The 22,177-nt window shown below is 40.5% G+C and overlaps 1 protein-coding gene across 5 annotated transcripts in view; it reads left to right on the top strand.

The window, feature by feature from the left end:
* Positions 1–5,814: 5,814 nt before the first annotated feature.
* adcy2b (adenylate cyclase 2b (brain)) overlaps positions 5,815–22,177 on the top strand; it is a 46,738-nt gene continuing 30,375 nt past the window's right edge. For all 5 annotated transcript variants that reach the window (XM_067507010.1, XM_067507000.1, XM_067506990.1 and 2 more), the window contains exons 1-4: positions 5,815–6,554; positions 13,365–13,562; positions 17,745–17,906; positions 19,068–19,217. In XM_067507010.1, the coding sequence (XP_067363111.1) occupies positions 6,291–6,554; positions 13,365–13,562; positions 17,745–17,906; positions 19,068–19,217 (774 nt within the window). In that variant the 5' untranslated portion in view covers positions 5,815–6,290. The remainder of the gene's footprint in view (positions 6,555–13,364; positions 13,563–17,744; positions 17,907–19,067; positions 19,218–22,177) is intronic.

Raw genomic sequence — 22,177 nt, 5'->3', positions numbered from 1 at the left:
GCAGCTTCCACTTTATTAACCTATGTTTCCAGGGATGCTGGTTCAGAAGCTAATATTCTGTTGGACAAATTCATAAAATTCTACAGTTCTTTTATATGATGATTTGTCACCTGGTATACAACATAGTATGAATTTTACTGTTAAAAGGAAACTATACTGAAGATACAAGTTTTTACCACTTTGTAAGGGGCCATTTGTGTGTATTTATCTTCTATTTCCCACAGCACATGAATGCAACATAGCTGGTTGTCCTCTTTCCATCTGCTTGTGTGTCTTCCATCCTGACACTGTGCCTCTGTCTCTATGTGGGAGGGTGTTGATGCAGAATTAGTGTGTTAAGGCCACTCTTCCTCAGTGTGCTCTCATTCTGTCACTGCCTTTAGCACTTTAGTGTGTGTGTGTGTGTGTGTGAGTGGAGTGGATAGCAGTTGGTCAGCACAACCACACCTGTTGGTAATGTGTGGCGAATGGGAGCTTATGCAGAAAAGCCCATTTATAGCACAGTTAACACACACATAGACAATGAATGGGATGAAATTTACAGAGTATAAACAGACATATACAGACAGATTTCCCATTGTGTGTATGTGTCCTAATCTAAATTTTACTTAGATTTCCACAACAATGCTGCTGCTACTGTTTTTGTGTGCGGTTATGGTGGTAAAGAATGGGATTTCCCTAATTTGGGTAAAATTGCTCAAGGGCTCATAAAAAACAACATTCATCATGCTGAACGAAGGACAATTTGAATGAAGGAAAACAGCTCACAGTTCAAGCTGTCTCTCATTTGCACAACTACACTAAGACACACACACGCACACACACACAAACTATCATGGGGTGGGAGGGGGGGTTCAAGAAGCTCAGTTCATTTCATTAATCTTATCTTTGTTGTGTCAAAGCAAACCTAATTAGATTAGATTAGATATGCTCATTCAAGGCAACCCAGCAGGAGGCATATGATATGTTGCAATATGGTATGAGCACTCACACACACATAAAAACGCTGGAATACCACACACATTCATAGTAGAGATTCATCCTATGTTTGTCACATGCTTCTGTTAACAGAAGCAGAAGAATTTGATGTGACAATTAAACACAGATTTCTACAGGGTCAAAAAGCCATCAGTGGGGGGGAGAGTCTCAGTCACAACAGGCAGAATGAGCAACACTGAATGGCTGGAAATACATCACACTTCATGTCATGCAGTTTGTCAAGGAGGAATCTGGGTTATTACGATGCCTGTCTCCTGGTACCTTGTATCCCGCTGCCATTTTTCCTCTTTCTAAAATAAATATTTGGCTTCTGCTGTTTGAGAAGGCCTAATCTTTTAAAGCAGCGCCCTGCTTTACACCCTGGAGGTTACTGACACTGAGAACTTGATCCTCCATTGGAGCAAATGGCCCAAATAAATTCACATTACTCAAAACTGTGTCCATTTTGAAACCATAATTTGTGTTGATGTTGGAGTACAATATATTATAACCTTACTTGGATTTTAACTTCAGGTATACTTTGAATTCTGTGACCAAACATTATCACACACTGTGGTACACATCGTATCAGAATACATCCGCTTCAAAGCTTGTGAACCCTTCAGGATATGCTCTATTTCTGCATTAATAAAAACTGAAACATGATCACTACTAAACGAAATAACAAAATAAAATAATTTCGTTTTACTGAGGTAAATGATCCAGTGGAAAATATCATATGATGTGAGAGAGAAAGACAATAACCTGAAAATGAAAAAAGCTGAGCACCTAGCAACCCAAGACCTGCAAAAGTTAACATTATTTTAAATGGCCAGAATCAGAATTTTTAATGCACCTGAATTTTTCTCTGTTTTAGTTAAATGTGTAAGTAGGGCACAGTTTGCTAACATGTTTATACAATTGTACAGTACGTAAGCTTTGCAAATCCTACATTTAAACTATACGGTTTGTAAAGTCTGTAAAAGATTTTAGTAAGTGACGTATCTCAAATATTTTTAAGTAGACATATGCTCCTTCTATTGTAGAGAGGTGCAGTTGGGTCCTGTGACTGAGACTCATTTACCAGCACTAGCAGCTTTAAAAAAGGTTTTTGAGAAGCTCATACTTGGATTATATTTCGATGATTAGTACGTTTTGCAGCATCTTATTTGCTGTAATTTTGTTTTAAACAAACAAATATGACAAAGTCTGCACTGCAGGGCAGGGCAGTCTTAACTGATTATCTTTTACAGACACAATATAATATAATTAAAGCAACACATTGGTCCATTCAAGTTAAAGTAATGTGGTGCAATCTACATTTAGCAATTCAACAGCTACATAAAAAAAAAGATTTCAGAGCACCATGTTGTTTGGCCTCTACTTAAAATACTCACATCCTTTAGATGGTTGCATTTGAGACCATGTGTTCACTAGACACAGCTACTTGCACTCCTACTTGCAACGTGCTAATGTACCTTACGTAAATCCATGTATTTACTTTATCAATTACATCATGCATCGCCCCACCCTTAGTTTTGTTTATTAATTTGCTCATGAAAGTGAACAAAAGACACAAAACACAAAAGCTCAACAACAAAACAACCAAAAATCTACAGTTTAATACCAGTCATGGTCACAAGACTTCGCAGGGAAAGAAAAAACAATATTAATAGCATATATTTAAAATTTTAAATGCTCCAGTGGCAAAATCGGTGAGCACACAGTACTTATAATGATTGTATGCTGTAAAGTTATTCTGAGGATGCCAGACTGAGCCTCACGTGGAGCAATCTTTAGCTACCTAGTGGTTTAGTGGGTAGCTCCCATAAAATCCCAGCCCATGCAAGTGTTGGGATGTGTTAAATACAGAGAATAAAATTCATTGGCAATGTCTGAAATCTATGCACTATATAGTGCACCACAGTATCCTAAATGATTGGGCATGTAAAAATTCAGATTTAAAGATTGGACAGGACTAATAATTACAACATTTATTATTATTATTATCTTTATTTACCTGCATTGCAAATCATTACACTACTATAAACTCCTTAATACATATTTCTTGTTTGAGAACTAATGTTTGAAACAAAACACACATATCTTAGATAATTTTTTAGGCAGGCAACAAGCGTGCAAAGCTCTTCCAACTCTTATTCATAAATCTTACTTAGTGTGTAGATAAAAACATGTTGGTTACTTCAGGGTTAATGTGCAGCAGGCTGATGATGTGGGTATCATTATGACTGTCATTATCATCATTATAGTAGCCACTGGTGAGTCGCTATCAATTTCTCAACATGTTGCTTTTCCACAGTCATTCATTTCCCTGCTCCACTCTGAAAATTATAAAATGTCTTTACTTGTTTTCGTTTTCTTTCCCCAGTTGCATGAACATTAAATGGCCACAGCTGCCTTGTCTATTGCAGTCTTGGATTTCCAGGAATAAGAAGCTGTAAATCCTGAGTGAGCGTTTGAATGTGTTCATCTAGCCTGTCCATGTGATCTCACATAACCTGTTAATCAGATTGTTGTTGCTTTTTCACATCTCTTTGCATCGCAGCTTTTTCAAAATTACTCTGGGTGCATGAAAGGGGCGGAACAGACAGTTGGAATAAAATGAAATGAGATGAACCAAGCAGTGCTGTTGTTATAATCTGCCCCAAAGACCATCAATACACCTTTTTATTTATGCACACTATGTTCTGACAGCATCATGTGTGAAACCAATGAAAAGGGAAAATAAGCACTCTAAATAGACTGCCAAAATACATTTGTGTTGCTATGATAGCAGCAGGTCTCTTGGATGGTCGGCCAGTCTGTTGATTGTTCATTTAATTGGTCCAAATGTTGAATAGATTTCCATGAAATGTTGTATAGTTCCCAGGGAGATGTGTCCAGATGACTCTGGGTTTCCTCTGACACCAAGATGAGGACAATTTTGTCAACACAAGGATGTAACACACAGACTGTAGAGAACCATCACCTCGCTAATGACCTGAAGATGTTATATACCATACGTTTGTTAAATCCACAGTCACGCAGCTCACCCGTTTCATATAAGACATCACACAACCATCTGGGCCTCTCCCCTCCCCACCGACCCTGCACAGACAGTGGACCAGGAAGCTGATGTGTGTCAGCTCTTCCACAGACAGTAGCCAGGAAGGCACCGGACCCAGACAGCTTGTCAAACCCTCTTGTCTGAAAGTCTGTGCTAACCAGCTTCCCCATCTTCACCCAGATCTTCAGCAGGTCCCTGGGGCTGTGTGATGTCTCCTCGTCACTCTGCATCTGTGCTCATGAAATCCCCTGAGAGTCAGGTGCTGCATTACATTCTGTATTAGCTTGACTCCCCGGGGACATCAGCTCTGCATCCAGCTGACTGTCGCAGCATGTGGACAGTCAGCACTGGCACTTCCAGGGGTGTGTGCTCACCCCGATGCGTTTCTCCCTACACACCAATTACTCATTCCATGTGTTAAACTTTTGCAGATGACACACTTGTCAGCATCCTCATCTGAGATACGGAGAAACCTGTTCACGGATGGGAGGTCCAACAGCTGTCCCTCTGGCACGGCCTGATTCTGACTCATCAAGCACCATCTTTAGTATGTTGAAGTTAAAGAATTCAAACCCCTGGTGTGTGTGATACAGGCTCACAGAGCTGCCAGTGTGGCTGTGCAGTCCACTTGACCAAAACATAGATATTTTTTTAATCCATCTTAATCACTGGCAGCTTGTGTTTTGTACAATTTATACAGTTTGTATGAGTTGTTTGGCAAGTGTGGCTGCACAGTTCATTGGGGGATGACATGTTTGTTGCTTTGCTTATGGCTGCTTGTAATTTTGGTGCTCTCACTCTAGGTAAGATCAACACCCTGCCTAAATTTACTAGAGTTGTTCTTCAGTCCTATGAACATGGTTCATTATCAGATTAGCTGTGTGCTTCGCCTTTGCTTACAGACTCTCTCTGTGACTTGTTAGCTTGCTAAGAGGAAACTATGTGGATTTGACACATTGAGGTGGCACGGGCATTTTCACACTTCGCAGAGCATCACTTGTAGCAGGGCAAGAGAGGAGAGAGAGACATGAAAGCTGGGAGGAGGAGAGGAATATTAGGATTTTACTTCGTCAGATCTTATTTTACCCCAACCACCAACACACGCACACAGTGTCGCTCTCATATTTTCTCTCATCATCAGCACCCCCCACCCCCACCCCCTGTTTGAAGCACTGATCTTTCTTCTTCCTCCCACTCTCTCTCTCTGTCTCCTGAGGTTTTTTTCTTTCCTGACTTTGTTTCTTCTTCCTCTTCCTCCCCATCTTTCCCCCTTCTGTGTGTTTTTCTTGCCTCTCTTTGTATCTTGTCCACAGCTGCTGTAAGGCATTATTCTCAATCCCTCCACACTTTGGTGCTCTTCTTGCTTTAGCACAGCTGTTATAGCCATTCTCACTCACTCACTTTCGCCCAGCATTCCGTACACACATGCTGACGAGCACACAGTTCTTCTTCGTCCTCTCTTTTCTGCCAACTTCACACTGTCTCCTATTTCCTTTTTCTGTATGTTGCAGACACAGTTTTCAGTCAAAGACAAGTTCTCTCCACATCTCATGCATCACCACATCTCAAGTTTCCATTTGCTCTGATACTTACAGCACACACACTTTTACCCACTAGTTCTTCCCACCACACACACACACACACACACACACACACACACACACACACACACACACACACACACACACACACACACACACACACACATTGGTACACACCCTCTCTCCTCGCGCTCCCTTTCCCTCCCTCCCAGTTATACACATTCTCTTTCTCTCTCACTCTCAGTCCTCATCTGCACCTCAGCAGTGTAACATGTTGTCTCTTCGCAGCTACAGCTCAGAGCGGTAAGCAGAGGCTGCCTGCTGTCTTTCTGACTGACTTAACATAGAGGACAAACAAAGAGGAGAAGAAAGAAGTAAAGAACTGTATCCTCTTCTCTCATCTTTGGTGTCCGACCACCTTCTACGAGGAAGCAAAACTAAGGGACGAGAGGGAGTAAGATTGGTTTCACACTGTCCTGACTCAGTTTGTCACCTCAAGCAGAAGGAGGCACAAAGGATGCAAGGGAAACCGGAGGAACTCAGTAGTCTCACCAGGCTGTGCGTCTATTTCTCAAAGCTGACCAAACTTTTTTTTAAAAAGGAGGAAAAGGAGGAGGTGCACTTTTGAGGGTGAAGCGAAAAGGGAGCAAGAGTATCCCTCACAACAGGTCACTTCTGTGTGCACGTGTTTCGGTAAGTAACCCATGTGGCAGGAGGCTCTGTGGACCCGTGGACGCTATCTGCTGGAGAAGAACGATGGAGGCGAGGGTATCGAGGGCCCAGAGAGCATGGGAGATGGGTACCCGGGATTCCAAAGTGAGGTGTGTGTGGAGGGTGAGAAGCTCCAGGACTGGTTGTACGAGTCTTACTACAGAATGAGCCAGCAGCATCCACTGATCGTGTTCCTGCTGCTGATCGTCATGGGAACCTGCTTCGCACTGCTGGCTGTGTTCTTCGCTTCGGGACTGGTGAGGGAGTGTGTTCGTTAAGATTGAGTGTGTATGTTTGTGTGCCTACAAAGGGAATGGTTAAACTCGTTAAAGTTGTGAGTACGTACCAGAATCTGTGGCTTATTCAGTTGTTGCCACAGTCACATGTGCTGCTTTTAATAACTTATTTTAAATAACTTATTTTGGAATAAATACAAGTACTTTGTACTTGGTAATGGTAAGTTTGCAATTTTGTGAAATATGCTTATGTCCTTTTTTTTTTGTGAAGTTGGATTAGAAGAATGTTAGCACTCTCGTGTCTCTGCATCTTTTTTTTCCATTAGTATAAACTGGAAACAAGAACACACAGCTAGCATTGCTTTTTCCAGATAACAAAATACCAACAAATCACCATCAATATGTTGGTAAAATCCATACAAACGTTACAGTGCTAAAAGTGATACATGCGAACAAGAAAAAATAAAAACCACATTAAAGATTTTTTACCTTTAGACCAGGGTTGGCAAGGTATAAAAAATTAGATAGATACTGGCCAGCTTGTTTTTCATCTATCCCTGCCCCATCCACTGCTGATTACCTTGATCAGTTTTGTTTAGTCAGTCAGAAGCTGAAAGATACTAATTCAAATATCTTAGCTATTTTCAGAATGTCTGCATTTAGAGGCGTACTGAGACTGGGCAATCTATACCCTGACCAACTGTGTCTGACTCCAGTGTCTGGTTTGGTTGACTAGTGTGATTGCTCAATTACCCTGCCCTTGCCATCTTCAAGAGGTGGGCTTGAGCCCGGCCAAAGTATGCATCCATGTGATCGCCAACCATGCTTATAAGGGAACTCCAGTGCTATGACTATGCAAGACCCCTTTTCTTCAACACAAAAACTCACACCATAGTCATGTAAGCATGTTTAAGCACAGATTGCTAAACACTACTTAAGCGCAGGTTAATGTGGGAAAGGGAAGGAGGTACATCCATGCTCAGGCTCTGCACAAAGCAACTATGTCTAGTGAGAACTTGTAGAAAGAAAGGGAATAAGAGTATTTTTTTTTACACGTTTTTCTATAATATGAGTTACAATCATCCAAACTCAGTCTCTTGTTGCTCAACATTGAACATCCGTTGCCTCATTTCAGTTAGTTACATTTCTTGTTATAATTTGACTTAGATTTTTGCTGCCTTGTACCTCACTTGTAAGTCGCTTTGGATAAAAGCGTCTGCTAAATGACTGAATGTAAATGTAAATGTAAATGTAAATGTTATAATGAACCATACCGATCACAAAAGTTCATAGATTTTCAAAATAAAAGGCAAAGCTAAGCCAAGGTAAAATTTTTAATGCTGTGGAATGTCGCACATTTAATTACAGCAGCATGCATTCATGGCTACACGCTCTTTACAATATGCCATTGTCAAGTGTTACATACAAGCTTTATTGGGATCACAGAAGAGTGTCAGAATAAAATAGTACAGTACAGTACTGAATGAAACAGAGACGCCGATGGACGTGTGTATGTGTATGATTATGTGTGACAACATAAGAGACAGTAAAGTGGCACATTAAATCGCAGCGCTGGGTTTGCAGAGTGGATCAAGGGCGGGATGAGCGTTTAGTTCGCAGCTGTGTGGGTGTTGGTGCTTTTGTCAAGTGAAAAGTGTTGTTTTGGCCACAAACACTCAACAACAAACACAGGCTATTGTTTCTCAAGTGCTGCTTTTGTGTTTTTATGAAATAGCCATAGAAAAAGAAGCCCACTCATCGCTAAGGTTGTTGTTGCAAAATGACGTGTGCGTCATGTACACTCCAAGTAGCACCTGGAGGCTCATCACTAGAAGTCCTGTTACATTCAATTGAGCCACATAAGAACATTCCATGGAGAATTTCCACCTAAATCAACACCTTCACTTTTATTTAAGACAAATCAATAGATCTTATCACCCAGGTCAATTTAATTCTCCAGGTTCTCCTCTGGGAACAGACCCTTGTGTGTTCACAAATTAAATTACAGTTTCACCTAATTATTTCCCATCATTCACAGCTTTGTTGAAATCAGTCATTTTTTCCATTTATTTCCTATTAATTAGCCGACAGACCCGTCTAGAGTTATGAAGTGGCTGCTCAGTGAGGCGTGCGTATTTATTACTGCTGTATGAAGAAGAATGGCAGGAATAAATAGAGGGTGAGTTTGGAGGTGGGGGCTGAGCGACATAGGGAGGGGAGGATGTTGTTGTAAGTGTTCTGGCTTTATCTGTGAGACGGCAGAAACCCAGCCGCTGCAGCACTAATGCTCCCAAAATTACTGCTCATTTTTATCTTTCCCAAAAGTTCAAGGCTGGAACGGACGAATGTGCTGTTATTAATAAGCAGACTCCTCCACCTGTGCCATACCTTATACATATGTATGGGCTTGGGTGTGTTGACACATAGATGAGTATGCTCTCATGCATGCTCATGTTTGTGTGTGTTTGTTTATAGGGTGTGTTTTTCTGAGGAAGTCTCTCATTTCCTTCTAAGGCGTTTCTGCAGTTTTTTAGAGAATATAATTCTGGTTCTTTCTTGTTGCCTTGAAGTCGTATTGGCAGAAATGTGTGTGTGTGTGTGTGTGATCCTCTAATCTCATGACAGTGTGTTATCCTAATGACATTTAAAGCACAATTTCCTAGTTTAGTAGAGGCCAACATTTCAGCTGTTAATAAAACATGGACAAAACAGCTACCTGTATTGTTATGATTTATATCACTGATGAAATGAATTTTATTGACCACTCTGTTTATTTCATTTAATTCTTTTGTAAGTGTATGGTAATTTTAAACATTTTAGTTAGTTTAGATAGTTAATTTAGATTGTTACTTAGATTTAGAGTTTGAAAGATGCAAGTGAGAGCAGAGTGTTTTTGGAATGATAAATCATCAGTCTGTTACCCAGAAGCAGGAAGGTGAAAGAAAGAGGTGACACAGATGCAGTGACATCACTGACTGAGGTGTGGTCAGAGCGTTAGTAATCTACATGCAGATACGGAACCTCATGCAAAAATGCAGCACTTAGGTAAAAATGTTTACGTTCGTTAGTGAATTTTTGCATAACTGATGCTAGATTACATTGATCTCCTTTAGCCACATTACATTACATTTTCTTAGTTTAACAGGTATTATGTCAGTGTGCTATTTTAAGAGGAAACACATTGCGTTAAAAGAAAATTTCTGTTATTTGCAAAACGGATGTAATTTTCAACATTCCCCATGGAGACACAAAAAGCAATGATAAATTGCCTTCCTAAAGGGTCCCATGAATTAGCTTATTCCCCTGTGTTACAGGCCACTACTGTTGCCCAAAAAACATTTAACAAACGCATCAGCCAACCAAACCATTGCTCTGGATGACATGTCTAGTGTGACAACTATCAGATTTCCTTTGAATTCTTACTATTCATAGTTCTTGCACTTCCATAGTTTAAGAAGTCATGTTTTAAGATATGCTATGTATTATTTGGGTGGTGGGGATTTCTCCTTATGTGACTGCACTTTAAACAGGTTGGATCAACTCAACAGTGCCATCCCACTGCTTTGCCCTCTGGCATGTTTTTTTCTTTTTGTGAAATGACCATTTCTTCAATCTGTGCTGATGAAGTCATCTCCTGGAGTTCTGTGATGAATGGATGTATGATCACACAGACACATAATCTCTCAAGATCTTTGAAGAATAAGCACAATAGATGAAAAAGCAAGTGGCAGTGGCAAACTTTTGTTTTCTTTCAGGTTATCTATAATAATAATAGAGGACTCCAGATAAACTGCTGTGCCAGCTATTATACTGGCTACAGAAGGAAAGGTTTGTTGATTATTGAAGAGTTTCAGAGCCAGACTGAGGGCAGATTGAAGCAATCTGCCAGCACTGCTTTATCAGGCAGGATAATTATTCAGCAGGCACCATAATGACAAGTGCATATACTGTAATGATTTCACCACACACTGCAAGTCCATCTCTGCCCTTCCCTTCACTTTTGGACATAATATATTTGGTGTGCCTGTGTCATTTCACTGCTGAATAATTAGACCGTTGCATCTCTCTGTTTCTTACTGCTGGTGCTGTATCTCCCTGTACCCTGTTTTCCTACCAGTATAATAGCTGGATAAACCCGACTGGGTTAAAAAAGGAAATAATTGTTCTGGGTGACAATGCAGTGCATTACAGCGGGCAGGCATTAGCTCTCCCTCCCTCCATGCTATGTCAAGGGAAATGGCTTTAAAGGGTTTCAACAGGATTAGATGGCCTACAATCAGAAAAGTGCAGATGTTTCCTTTTTTTTACACTACAAAAAGTGAAATCATGGAGGGGTGAAGGAGCATCTCCGTCCTACTCTGACCCAATACTGTATATATGCGAGGATACAGTTTGTGCAAAATTCTGTTTTCTGATGCCAAATGAAGTTGCGAATGTCCACTCGGGTATCTCTATGGTGTTTGTTTGCATTTGCAGTGTTGCTTGCGTCCTCATTGGTATTCCATCTGTGCTTTGGACTAACTGTATAGCTGGCATGGCCTCAGCAGCTTGATCCCACGGGATCCCTTCGCCAGACCCTGACTCATACTACCTCTGCTATATCATGCTGCTACACTAATACACAGCAAAGAGCTTTCCTCTTTTCATTTGCTCCGGCCAAATAGCTTCTGCTAATTTCAACAAGCTGCTAGAGCCAATAAACTGTCAAATCAGCCACAAATTCAAGGTTGAGTCTGTGACATCTTTTTATTATGTTATTTAAAAACTGCTCCAGGGAACTGTATGATAAGGGAGTCAAACACATTTGTATGCCCACACTCGTACTCATTTTACTGCAAAATCGGTGACATCTAATCACACAGTTGCTCGCTAATTTAATATTTGCAGCTGTCGGACCTGTCAGAGCAATCATTACTTTGGAATAACTTCAAATGGTTTATGTGGGTGTTGGTTAGGATCATCTTGGTGAAAATGTACTCAGTGTTTGCAGTATGATGGTGATTTTGCTGCTGTTCCTTAATGTAAATACACAGAAGAGGATATAAAAACTTACTGTCAAGCAGGGGCAGTTTTGTGTTTTTTTCTTGAGTCACTAAATATCAGAGCCTAATCATGTGTTGTGTTTCAAAACAAATTGTCAAAGCTAAGTGAATATGATATTTAAAAGTGTAAGTCTCTGCCTCCTGTTCAGATTCTCACAGACAGCCCCTAAACAACAGCGTTAATAGCTCTTCAGTTGATACCAAGCACTGCTAAACCAGATTTTACCCTTGATCACAACATTGCAATTTCCTAGAAGGACTGATAGTATGAGTTAAATGAACAGTATTTCTGGTTAATCCTTTTAAATAAAATTACCTGATGCGCAGCTACAAGTCTACCAAACACTAAACCAGTCTCTCTGTTATGGTTACTTTCAAAAACATGGAGTAGTGCACACACTAAAACACCAACCCCACCCTTCTCTATTTCATATTTGCAAACATGACTAAAAAGTTGCCTTCTTGTGTTTTTTCTAGCACAGTGGGCAAGATTAATATCCCATGCATTCTGGTATTTATAGAACTGAACTAGAAAATTATATCTTTTGATAAATAATGTAACTTCTAAAATAGGCTACAAAGAACAGAGTTTAAAAAGAAAGGTCAGGCCCCTTCAAGGGGCAACATGGTAGAAACAATAGAAGAATAGAGAACTACATGAAAACAGCAGATGAATAGACTTTTGCAGAATATGAGGCCTCACCTTACAGTACAGTACTGTGTTTAAGTCAGTACAAATACATGAAAAGTAGACAGTAAAAGTAGTGTTCTTATGGGTTCCTTTATGGGGTCAGGGCGGGCCTCAGGTTAGCCCACTACTCGCTTAGTCTTAATCGGAAACGGAAAAATGTACAGATGAAGATGACATTAAATTAATACAACTGATTTATCACATAGACACAGATGAATCTAACTTGAATATTACAAGATAGCTGCACAAGCTTTGGCTCTATAATTTTGCTGATAAAATAGCATTTTAGTGACCAAAAAACTTTCCATGCTTTCATGCAGGTTTGGCGAGACTATTCGTGTAGTGATTTTGTGCTATATGAAGTCATTTTCTTGGAAGAAATGAAAAATTCTGAAAGCTGTGTGAAATCATTTGCACTTGATTTTGAAAGTTTCAAGAAAAAGATTCAATATCTTCACAAGGTAGAAAAAGGCAGATAATGGTATTATTAGTTATGATGAAAAAAAGCAGAAGAACCTTGTAAGATGTGGGGGAAGGAGATCTGGTTAGAGTCAGAGACAGAGTGCGTTGGTGTGTGTGTGTGCGTGTGTGTGTGTTGACAGCTTCTAAATGCTGACTTTGACAGTGTGAGTGCAGAAGTGATGCTGTAGCACATTCTCTGGGCTCAGACTGTCTGCTGATCTGTGTATCATCTGTTCATCTGTTTGTACGTGTGTTATATTGTACCTTAAGAGAACTCAGTGCCCTCATTAGGATACCAAAGTTGGGTGAACTGTCAAAAGTAAGCACATGTGGTATTTTGACAATTTTTACTTGAGTTTAAGGTTAAAGGATGTTAAAACATGTTCAGAAGTCAATCATGTCTATTTTTCAGGTAGTATTATTCACATGTATCTCTAAGACTTGTTAGATGTCTCCTACAGTAATGATCATAAATGTTGAGCAGGGCATCTTGACTACTATATAAATACAAAATGTATATGTGTGAGTTGCCTGCTCAATAGGCAAACAGGGATGCCCTGCTCATAAGTGTTTTTCCAGACTGTGTATGTCTTTGACCTCTCCAGTAATACTCTGTCTTTGTCTCTCTCTATCCAGAAAACAGAAGACCACTTGGCATTCCTGATCACAGTGCCTGCCGCTCTCTTCCTCTTCCTTTCCATCTTCATCCTTGTCTGCATTGAGTCAGTCTTCAAGCGGATGCTCCGCCTCTTCTCTCTCCTTATTTGGGCCTGTCTGGTCACAATGGGTTACCTGTTCATGTTCTCGGGAGGAATACTCAGCCCCTGGGACCAGGTAGACACATATGTGTTTATTTTTTGTGTGTATCTGTAAATAAATGTGTGTCAAAGAGCATGCAAGTGCATGACCAGCTTATACTTAACTGAGTTATCTGTGTTAAGCTTCACCTCCTCTAATGTACACCTTTATTGTTAGATTTTCACATCAGGGTAGTTATTATGGCTCGAATCAATATGTATTGAAAGAGCTGGGTATAGCTCTACATCTCAGCTCTGCCGGGAGCTGTTTGGACTCTGCAGTCAAAAAATCTTTTTCTCCATAAATATGTAAAAGAAGACACGTCCTTCTTAGGCACATCTAGAAGGAAGGGTGGGGAGTGTGTGTGTGTGTGTGTGTTTGGGGGGGGCGAGCTCAAGCTCCTAGTCATTTCTCTAATTAATCAAAGGTGCCCCTCTCAACATCAATTTACTCTGTAGCATATACCTTTGTCTCAACCTTCTTGATTTGTACACATTTTGTACTATAAGGTATTCCATTGATATTGTTAGTTATGCCATTTATACTGTGGCTTATGTGTATATATTTGTTGCTTGATGTCATAGTTTTGCCAGAGCACACCTGAACAATGTTATTATCCAGTTATTATTTCTCCAAGTGAGGAGAATGAATATTCCTATTATCCAGTTTTGTATCAAGTTTTATAAGTGCTTGAAGAGGTGGTCATCATTAAAGTCCGGCACAAGGACCAACAGGAACAAGTTAGACAGAGAAAGAGCTGGACAGCACAGGAAATAGAAGCAGAGGGTGTAAAATGCCATGAAATTATCCTATGTTGAAAGGGTGTTCCTGGCCAAGACATTGAATCCCAAAAGTTTCCCTAGTGTCTACTTCTTACTTACTTGCTAATTCACAATCACTACACTGTCAGTTAAATTAGAGCAGAGTTCTGGTTCTGGACATCCCCATCACAATGCCAACCACAAAACACAATAAATCTGTTGTGGCTATAATTGCTAAGATGAGATTGGACAATTACGCTTTGGGGGAACATGTTCAGTGCCCGATCAATTAACACTAAGAAAATAGATATTATCCACCAGGTCGAGTGAAACAATCATTATGCCATGAAATACACTTGCATGGAACAATAACTGACTAACAATAAATGACTGTATTCACATTTATCCCCTATGAGTTCAAATGTAAAATGCTGACCTTTAAAAAGCAGACACTTTCCCCAAAGAACACCTGACAAAAAATAATCAAAGTCTTATCATAGTTTGCTGTTTGTGTATTCATGAGTGTTCTTGTGAGTGTATATGTTAGGTGCCAATATTTAAACATCTGTCCATCAGTTTAGGTGTGTGTGTGTGTGTGTGTGTGTGAGTGCATGCAAGTACAAGTGCAGAATTAATTCCACATGTGACAAATGTTAATGAGGCCTGATGAGAGCTGGGGGTGAGCAGATCAGCAGACAGACACATTAGTTTTCAGTGCCAGACTCCTCTCTCTGTCTCAGGAACCTTATTTTCTCATGCTAGCACCCTGTCTCCCTCTATTCATCACATCCTATTTTTCTCTCCCCAGCTTCTCTACCTGCCTCCTCCTCGCCTGTTAAGATCCCCCTTCCAGCCTACCCCACCATGCCTAAATTACTTTCTTTGCTCCCTCCTCTGGGGTAAAGATATTTCTGTCATCAGCCACCTGTGAGAACATAATCATTCTGCATTATCTATCTATCTGATTGTCTGTCTGTCTGTCTGTGCGTTTTCCTTATCACATGAAACAAAGAAAGAAAAAAGAAAGAAAGAAATTTTGAATGGACAAGAAAGAAAGAAACCTTTGGGAGATCAAAAATCCACTGAATAGGAGCACAGTTGGAATTGCAGCCTGTTCTCATTGGGTTGGATTGATTGTGATTTCTGAGAGAACAGCATTCCTGATTGAGCACACAGAGCTAATGACAGTGACGTCCTGAGAGAGAGAAAGTGATGCTCTGCTCAGTCATTCACTTCTGACCCCTTCAGTCCACTACAAGCATGTTCACCCTCTGTCAGATCGCATACTGTCCAAGCTGTGCCTGCTACCATCCAGCTGCGTTAGTCTGAACTATTTCCTTTGAGGTCACATTGAACATGGCTGCCACACCTGGTACCCTACAATCAAGGTGTAGCCACACTGACCTGTGTGAGCATGTTTATGTGTGCAGTAACATACCCCCAAAAAGGGGGCCCACATCCAGATATGCTCTTAAGGCTCTTGCATGCATAAATGCTCAAGTGAGAAGGGAGTGAAACCTATTTGATATGTGTATTCAAGCATGCATATCTGTGTGTCTGTTTGTGCTTGCGTTAGGAGGTAAGTGAGTGTGCACCGCTTTTGTCTGAAACACTGGAGGGTTGCACACTGAGAGAGAGAGAAAAAGAGAGGGGCAAAAAGTAATCGAAGATGCTGAAGTGAGATGATGGCAGCAGCTCTTATCTCAAGGTGTTTAAGGGTGTTTTAGGATTCAGGCAGGAGTGCAGTATAGATGGAGTGTGGCTGGCTGCCTGCCCGCCTGCACGGCAGAAAGAGGCGGGTGACGCACCTGAAATTAGACCGCCATTCCCAATTCCCACAGTCCACCAAACAGATCGGACGTCACATTCCAGGTGCCCTCTGTGCCTATTTTTTTCTCCTTTTTTCCTCAAAAGTGGGAGTTCAGGTTGAGGAGCCGAAGGTTGCAAAGTGCTAAAATATAGGACCTTCAGAACACCACATGCTCTCCGACGTCAGCACCCTTCCCTACATTGGTTCCCCTAGCAACAGAAAGTCTGAGCCTACACAAAACATTTCTCTCTGTTCTTTGTGTTCAGGTCTTCTTTTAGAAGGAACTAGGTCAACCAAACAATCACTAATATTCAAGGTTCTTCTAATTTTAATTGATTTGTTCTGCATGTTGGCAGAAGTAATAATATCTAATATACTATATCACTGACCAACGTGTGACTGGGAAACATGGTATGGTAATATGGTTGATGTTATAAACAGTGTGAGTGGCATATGAAGAGCTCAAATAAAACATTGGCGAGAGATACACTGGACATAAGGTGTTTACATATTTCTTCTTTTTCACTCTTTGTATATGTTTAATGAGATGAGATCCATCAAGGTCTAAGTCACATCAAGAATTGTCAGCTTGTTTTCAGGGAAAATTATTTACTCTAAGCTGTCACTCTCAGTGGTGACTCTCTGAATCTAAGATAAACAGGAAATATCCAGACAGGCAGGAAGGTCAGATTTCATCTAGTGTCCTAGTTAAAACCGTGACCCGTTCACGCTGGTCACCTCCACATAACAGGAAGGGGTGTACTGACAGAAGGGGAAGCCGACAAGGACAAAGCAGAAGGTTAAGGCACAAGGTATCAATGAACAACACACTAGGAAACACGCAAGTATGTAAGCCCAACATGCTAAAATTTGTATGCACACACACACACGTCCAGTAAGAGTTTAGGTTATGTGGCTATAACCGATCCAGTAAACATGCAGGGAAGTCCATCAGAATGTTTTCCACTGTAGACTACTACACAGTGTTTTACATGTATTTACCTCTTGTGGGTTTGTAAAAGCTCTGTGTGTGTGATGCTCAGATGTGTGTTTTTGGTTTGTTTCCTAAGTAAATCATCACAGCGTTTTATTTTGTGTAAACTTAAATGAGCAGCCCACTCGTCTCTAATAATTTATCATAGGATCAGCAGTTTATTGTTGGGCCTTTTTCTGAGGAAGAGTGGGCAGCTGACTCAATTTACTGCATTCTGTATTTAGACAAAAAGCAGACAAAGAGGGAAGATGTGCAACATAAATCCCTGGTGGGATTTGATCTCGGCATTTTTGTGATCTGAATGTGGGCACTGCAGTGTTTTTTTTTTTGTTTTTTTTTTCTTGCATTACTGCAGTGCCTAAATGACCAAGCTTGAACTATGATGCTAAATTAGATCATGTCAGGCAATATCCTGCATTTACTGCCCACTGTAAATCAAGCAAACAGCTGAGCTTGATAGTTTGAAAGTTCTTTGCCTGCATATTTCTCTCATTTAGTTATATTATTTAGTGCTTTTTCCTTTTTAGATTTATATACTTTAAAAAGACTTTTTATTCTCGCTGTACAAATGGCAAAAACTAGACAGCGTTAGCAGAAAACCATGTTGACTTTGTACAAATTTTATTCTTTACCTCCTCACATTTTGTTTTTAGGTGTCCTTCTTCCTGTTCATTGTGTTTGTTGTCTACACCATGCTGCCGTTCTCCATGAGAGGGGCCATTATCGCCAGCGCCATCACCTGCTTCTCACACACAATCACCCTCAGCATCTGTTTGGCCAACACAGTCACTGAACTGGAGCCTCTAGTCTGGCAGGTAAGAGTAATAATTGTCCAACCATAAATTTAGGAACATCTGTGGGTCAAAAAGGCATCTACATCTAGAAATCATCCTGCTTCATAAGAAGCCGAGGTGTGGTGTTCATTGCACCAGCAGCCTCAGCACAAGGGTTAGTTCCTTAAACCCAAATTGAACGATCGTAACGATTGCACGATTAAAAATTACGAGGTACAACAATTTAATAAGCTCTGGGTTGTAAAACAGTAAAACTACGCTGCATCACTGTGACACAGCACATTCAGCATTCCTCCTGAGTCAAATGAACTGCCCTTTAATGTACTCAGGGGACAGGTCTCGAAACACTGGCTCTAACTGACTGGACTCTTGATATTATTGCACAAAGAAAGTCTCACCACAAAACCATGGAGCTTCTCCTAACACGCCAACATCACAGACCAGTAGAATACAAATCTGTAAATGTCAATTAGAAAAAAAAAACAATTAATCACAGGTAAAATTAATTCTTTTTGCATTACATGCCTGTCTGAGTCTGACACACACACACACACACACACACACACACACAGTGACTCTTAGTAATTGTCTATTGAATAAACGCACTGATAACACTCTAATCATGATAACCTCTCTCTTCTCTCTCTCTCTCTCTCTCACACACACACACACACACACACACACACACACACACACACACACACACACACACATATATATATATATATATATATATATATATATATATATATATATATATATATATATATATATATATATATATATATATATATATATATATATATATATATATATATATATATATATATATATATATATATATATATATATATATATATATATATATATAGTGGAAAAGCACACCAACAATAAAATAAGGTCAAAGGCTCTCATTGACATTGGATACAACTCTATGGACATCCTATTGTTATGCAAAGGCACATTTTAAGAAGCTTGAGGTTTACAAAGTGGTGGAAAAGTGCAGTTGAAGTGTGTTACACTGGCCTGGTTTTATAATAATATAGAGATAGGTGGGAGGAGGTAGATAGTGGGGAAATTAAAGGTTCAGACGTATCTTTAACATGTACAATGTCATCCTAGCCTTATTTTCATGGCTTGTTCTCTCTGTGTGTATATGTGTACATGTGGTGTATTTGGCAGATCTTGGCCAATGTGATCATCTTCACATGTGGTAACCTGGCCGGAGCATACCACAAGCATCTGATGGACCTGGCTCTAAAACAAACCTACCAAGACACCTGCAACTGCATCAAGTCCCCCATCAAACTCGAGTTTGAGAAGCACCAACAGGTACATTTTCACACTGGTTGAGTGAGTATAAGTAAGAGCTCCTGTTATTAGATTGCTGAAGATACATGAACAGGTGCTTCTTCTTTAGTGTTTACTGTTGACTGGCATGTCCTACTTGGGGCTGAGCAAAAGGGTTGTTTTGCTTTCCTTTAACAAAAAGCAAAAGTTGCCATACAGATTAAATTTGAATTTAAATATGAATACGCATCGTAACGACTGCTTTTCAGGAGTGAATGAGTTGGGGCAGTGCAAGACTATTTTGTTTAATCTTCAAGAAGTGGAGCTTTTTTTGGTAGAAAGCTTTATTATCATTTATACATCGAATTGCATCTGAAACACAAGCCTTTTCTTGCCAGACATAAGGCACAGCTCTAGCAGTAGCAGTGTTCTCTGTCACTTCACAACTTCGATTCACACAACATCTATTGGATCAATTGTTGTGAAACTTAGTACAAAATTCCTGTTCCCCTTATGATCCAGCGTAATTACTGCAATAGTGAAGGGTATTTCTATCTGCCTCAGATGTATTTTGAATTAATTATTTTGCAAATGTCATGCACCATGCAACATGCTAAACTTCTTCTTTTCCTTTCGGCTGTTCCCTTTCAGGGGTCGCCACAGCGAAGCATGTGCCTCCATCTAACCCTGTCCTCAGCTTCCTCTTCTCTCACACCAACTAACTTAATGTCCTCTCTCACTACATCCATAAATCTCCTCTTTGGTCTTCCTCTAGTCCTCCTTCCTGGCAGCTCCAACCTCAGTATCCTTTTACCGATTTATTTACAGTCTCTCCTCTGAACATGTCCCAACCACCTCAATCTGTCCTCTCTGACTTTTTCTCCGAAACATCTAACATGAGCTGTCCCTCTGATGTCCTCATTTCTGATCCTGTCTATCCTTGTCACTCCAAAAGAGAACCTCAACATCTTATGCTCTGCTACCTCCAGCTCTGCCTCCTGTCTTTTCTTTTTTTTAGTGTCACTGTGTGCCACATTGTTGGTCTCACCACCGTCTTAAACACCTTTCCTTTCATTCTCACTGATACTCTTTTATCACACAACGCACCAGACACTTTTCTACACCCGTTCCAACCTGCTTGCACTCACCTCTTCACCTCTTTTCTACACTCTCCATTGCTCTGAACCGTTGACCCTAAGTAGTTAAAGTCCTGTACCTTCTTCACCTCCGCTCCTTGTAACCTCACTGTTCCACCTGGGTCCCTCTCATTTACACAGATGTATTCTGTCTTACTGAGGCTAACCTTCATTCCTCAGACCTCCACCTCTATAGATTTTTCTCCACCTTCTCTACACTTCTCCATCAGCATCCTTAAAGCAAATACTGCAACTGTTGTACTCTTTCTAGGCATGAAACCAATTTGGAGCTTCCACTACTCTTTCCCACAACTTCATTGTATGGCTCTGCTTCACCTTTGACCTCTTCATCTTCCTCACCACCAGAGTCACTTTACACACCAACATCCTGCGTTGTCTGGCTACATTCTCCCCTACCAATACAGTCACTGATCGCTTTCAGATTACAGTGTTGACACAAGATGTAGTTCACCTGAGTGCTTCTCCCTCTACTCTTAAATGTCACCCTATGTTCCTGCCTGTTCTGGAAAAAAGTGTTCACTACAGCAATTTCCATCCTCTTTGCAAAGTCTACCACCATCTGTCCTTCTGCGTTCCTGTCCTGAAGACCAAACGTGCCCATCACATTCTCATCACCTCTGTTCCCTTCACCAACATGTCCATTGGAATCTTACCCAATCACCACTTTCTCACCTCTAGGGAAGCTCTCAATCACTTAATATAACTCACTCCACAATTTCTCCTTCTCTTCTAACTCACATCCTATCTGTGGGGCATAACCATTAATAAAATTGAACATCACACCTCAATTTTCAGCTTCAGACTCATCAACATGTCTGATATTCTTTTCACCTCCAGAACATTCCTCACAAACTCGTCTTTCAGGATAACTCCTACTCCATTTCTTTTCCTATCTGACCCATGGTAAAACAACTTGAACCCTGTTCCTAAGCTTCGAGCCTTGCTACCTTTCCACCTGGTCTCCTGGACACACAGTATGTCCACCTTCGTTCTCTGCATCATGTAAACCAACTCTCTAGCCTTCCCTGTCATAGTCCCCACTGTCAGTCCTACATTCTTGGCTTTCCTCTTCTCTCTCTGCCTACGAACACACCTTCCTCCTCTCCTTCTTCAAGCAATTTCCACCAATACCCTGTAGGTCAACAGCATCAGTGGCGGTCGTTGCTAATCCGGGCCCCGACCGATCCGGTATGGAAGTCAGATTCGGTGTGGAAGTCATGATTCGCAATTCAACATGCTAAACCAATGCTGTAAATATGTTAAACATCATACCTATTACACATTTGCACACAGAGCATTAAACATGCAAACATAAGCATCTAGCTCAAGTAGGCACTGACATGGATGCAGACTGCTCCATTTATACTGTCCTACCAGTTTGCCCACAAGCTGCCTTTAGGTTTTGGTGCTCTGGGAATAAGGTTTATTCTGGTGCTTTTTCTGACTTTGCACACTCTGTAACAGGTCAACACTCAACTCTTGTCTGCAGCTGTAATAGTTGCTGTTAGCATAACTGTGGACTCTTGACTTGATTCTGCCACTCACTCAGAGCCATGTGTACAGTCATTGATGAGAGTCATGAAGAAATGCAAACTTGTCACTTGTCAGTTTTGTCAGGGATGAGTTGGTAGTGGTTGATCATGTCTAAACAGGCATTATGCAGTGACATTTGCTTGACATTAGCGTCTTTGCCCTGGCATTAGCCATTCATCATGACCACGGCAACAGCACATAGGATTAACCATTATCATTTTTCAGGAAATGTAGTTTTTATGTTGATGGCATTTAAAGAGCAAGAATTATTTACCTTTAGCAAAACTCTTCATGTTTTGTATGTTCAGCAGC

The sequence above is a fragment of the Channa argus genome, chromosome 1, assembly GCF_033026475.1.
Source record: "Channa argus isolate prfri chromosome 1, Channa argus male v1.0, whole genome shotgun sequence".
Lineage (NCBI taxonomy): Eukaryota > Metazoa > Chordata > Actinopteri > Anabantiformes > Channidae > Channa > Channa argus.
The sequence above is the reverse complement of the archived record's forward strand: the minus strand, read 5'-3'. Positions and strand labels throughout refer to the sequence as shown.